Source organism: Fonticula alba (genome assembly GCF_000388065.1).
Source record: "Fonticula alba strain ATCC 38817 unplaced genomic scaffold supercont2.102, whole genome shotgun sequence".
Classification (NCBI taxonomy): Eukaryota; order Rotosphaerida; family Fonticulaceae; genus Fonticula; species Fonticula alba.
Window position 1 is genome coordinate 1 of NW_009243072.1, and position 1,885 is coordinate 1,885.

The 1,885-nt window shown below is 65.6% G+C and overlaps 2 protein-coding genes across 2 annotated transcripts; one reads left to right on the plus strand and one right to left on the minus strand.

Moving 5' to 3' along the window:
- Nucleotides 1-91: 91 nt before the first annotated feature.
- Nucleotides 92-263, minus strand: H696_06329 (hypothetical protein; the record flags this gene model as incomplete). Its single annotated transcript, XM_009500071.1, has 1 exon — nucleotides 92-263. A coding segment is annotated over one exon (171 nt), but the record flags the coding sequence as incomplete, so codon positions are not given.
- A 949-nt stretch (nucleotides 264-1,212) lies between these two features.
- H696_06330 (hypothetical protein) lies at nucleotides 1,213-1,850 on the plus strand (the record flags this gene model as incomplete). The annotated part of the gene is made up of 3 exons (XM_009500072.1): nucleotides 1,213-1,240; nucleotides 1,406-1,632; nucleotides 1,776-1,850. The coding sequence occupies 3 exons, from the start codon at nucleotides 1,213-1,215 to the stop codon at nucleotides 1,848-1,850; spliced, it is 330 nt and encodes a 109-aa protein (XP_009498347.1).
- Nucleotides 1,851-1,885: the final 35 nt, after the last annotated feature.

Genomic DNA, 1,885 nt, shown 5'->3' on the forward strand with positions numbered 1-1,885 from the left:
GAGAGAGAGAGAGAGAAGGGACGAAGGGGGGCATGTGCATGTGGCACAGGCAAGGGGAAAGGGGGGCGATCGGCCCCGAGCCCGGGCATACCTTTGGAGGCGGTGATCAAACCATACTCGGCATCCTTGAAGGAGGGCTGCGAGATATCGCTGCCGGCCGAAGCGCTATCCTGCCCGGGGAGCTCAGTGAGGATATCACTGAAGGCCAGGGCCACTACCGGGCGGGTGTGGCCAGAGCACACGATCGAGCTGGAGTTGAACATCTGAGGGGGAGGAGGAGAAGGAGAAGAGGAAGGCGAAGGCGAATACAGGGAACAAGGAGGGGGCGGGGCAGGGGAGGACCCGAAAGGGAAGCGGGAAGGGGGGTGAAGGAGAGGACCCGGGTCGGGGAGATGGATGCCAAAGGCCGGGGGAGATCGGCGTCCGGAGGCAAGGGCGGCCCAAAACCCCCCTCCCCGCCCCTGCGGGGACCTTCTCTCGGGCACCCAAGCACAGCCCGACGGTCGGGACCTGCTCCAGGGGCAGCGGCCCTCCCGCCAGCTCACGGTCCGGTCCTGGGTGCGCGCTCTCCGACGTGTGTGCGTGTGCGCGTCTGCTCGCCAAAGGACATTGCCCGGTATTCATGCCTCGCTCCCGCCGCCCCACGGTCCAAGCTGGCGAGAAGGGGTCGGAGCCTGTTGCGCGAGAGGCGCTGATGGCGAGCACGCGCACATAAACACGCCCGCACCTCGCGCTAGAGCCCGGGGAAATTGGCGCAAGTGCCAGCCAAGGGCCGCGGAGAGATGCCCAGGGAATCTTCGGCGCCAGCACCGCGGACGAAACGACGTCTGGTGTGATCTTCTCGCACGTGACCGACCAGCGATTGCTGCTCGATGCTGGGCCCCCACTCCTTCCGGGCTTGTTGCTTTCTCTTGCGGGGGCAGGCTCGGGCGGCCTCGCCCGCACCTGGCTCCGTTCAGGCAGGGGGGGGGGGGGGGGCGAGAGAAGTGAACCTCGCGCAGACAAGCGGCCAGGGACAAGATGGCAGCAAGACCGAGACCAGGGCATATTCCAGCCACCCTGGCGCCCTGGCCCGCCGTCCCCCGGTTGGTCGTCAGCCAGAGCCCTCCCCCCCCCCCCCCCCCCCCCTCCCCCGCCGATCCTCATCCCCTCTCTCCTTTTGCGCACTACACACAGACCAGCCTCTCCCCCTCCTACACCCCTCCCACGATCATGTCCTCGCCCCAGACATCGTCGGACTGTGCGTCCCCTCTCTGTCGCACCCGGTGCCTCCCTCCCTCCCTCCCGGCGGTGTCCCTCTATGACTTGCTGACCCCCTGATCTTCCCCTCCTATCCTTGTTGCTTGCTTTCCCTCCTCCCTCCCCGCCCCCCTCCCTCCCCCTGGTTTGGTGCCCTTTCCAACAGCGCGCGAGCCGGCCGAGCCCGCTGCCGACATCAAGCTGACCCTGGTCATGAAGGAGAGCATCCTGCAGAGCACACTCAAAAACAGCTACCTGCTGAGCTCGCATCTGACCGTGTACCAGGTTCGCATCCAGCTGCAGCGTCTCATCAAGAACAACCTGAAGAAGCTCAAGAGCAAGGACCCGAACGATGTAATCGTGCCAATCGACATCGATCTCAACAACCCGCCGGTGCGCTTGGCCGCCTCTTCCCATGTCCCAGATGCTTGCCTGCCCGGCCCCAGGCACCGGCCCCCTTCCCCACCCGCGACCAGCACTGACGCCCCTCTGCCGTGCCTCTTTGGTTCCTTGCCTCTACTCCCCCTCGCACACAGTATATCTTCGTCAATAGCTTCCTGCCCAATGACGACATGACTGTGTCGCAACTGTTCCTGGTGCGCGCCCCATGAAAAGAGTGTACCGGGCCCCGTTCCCCTCCCCCCCC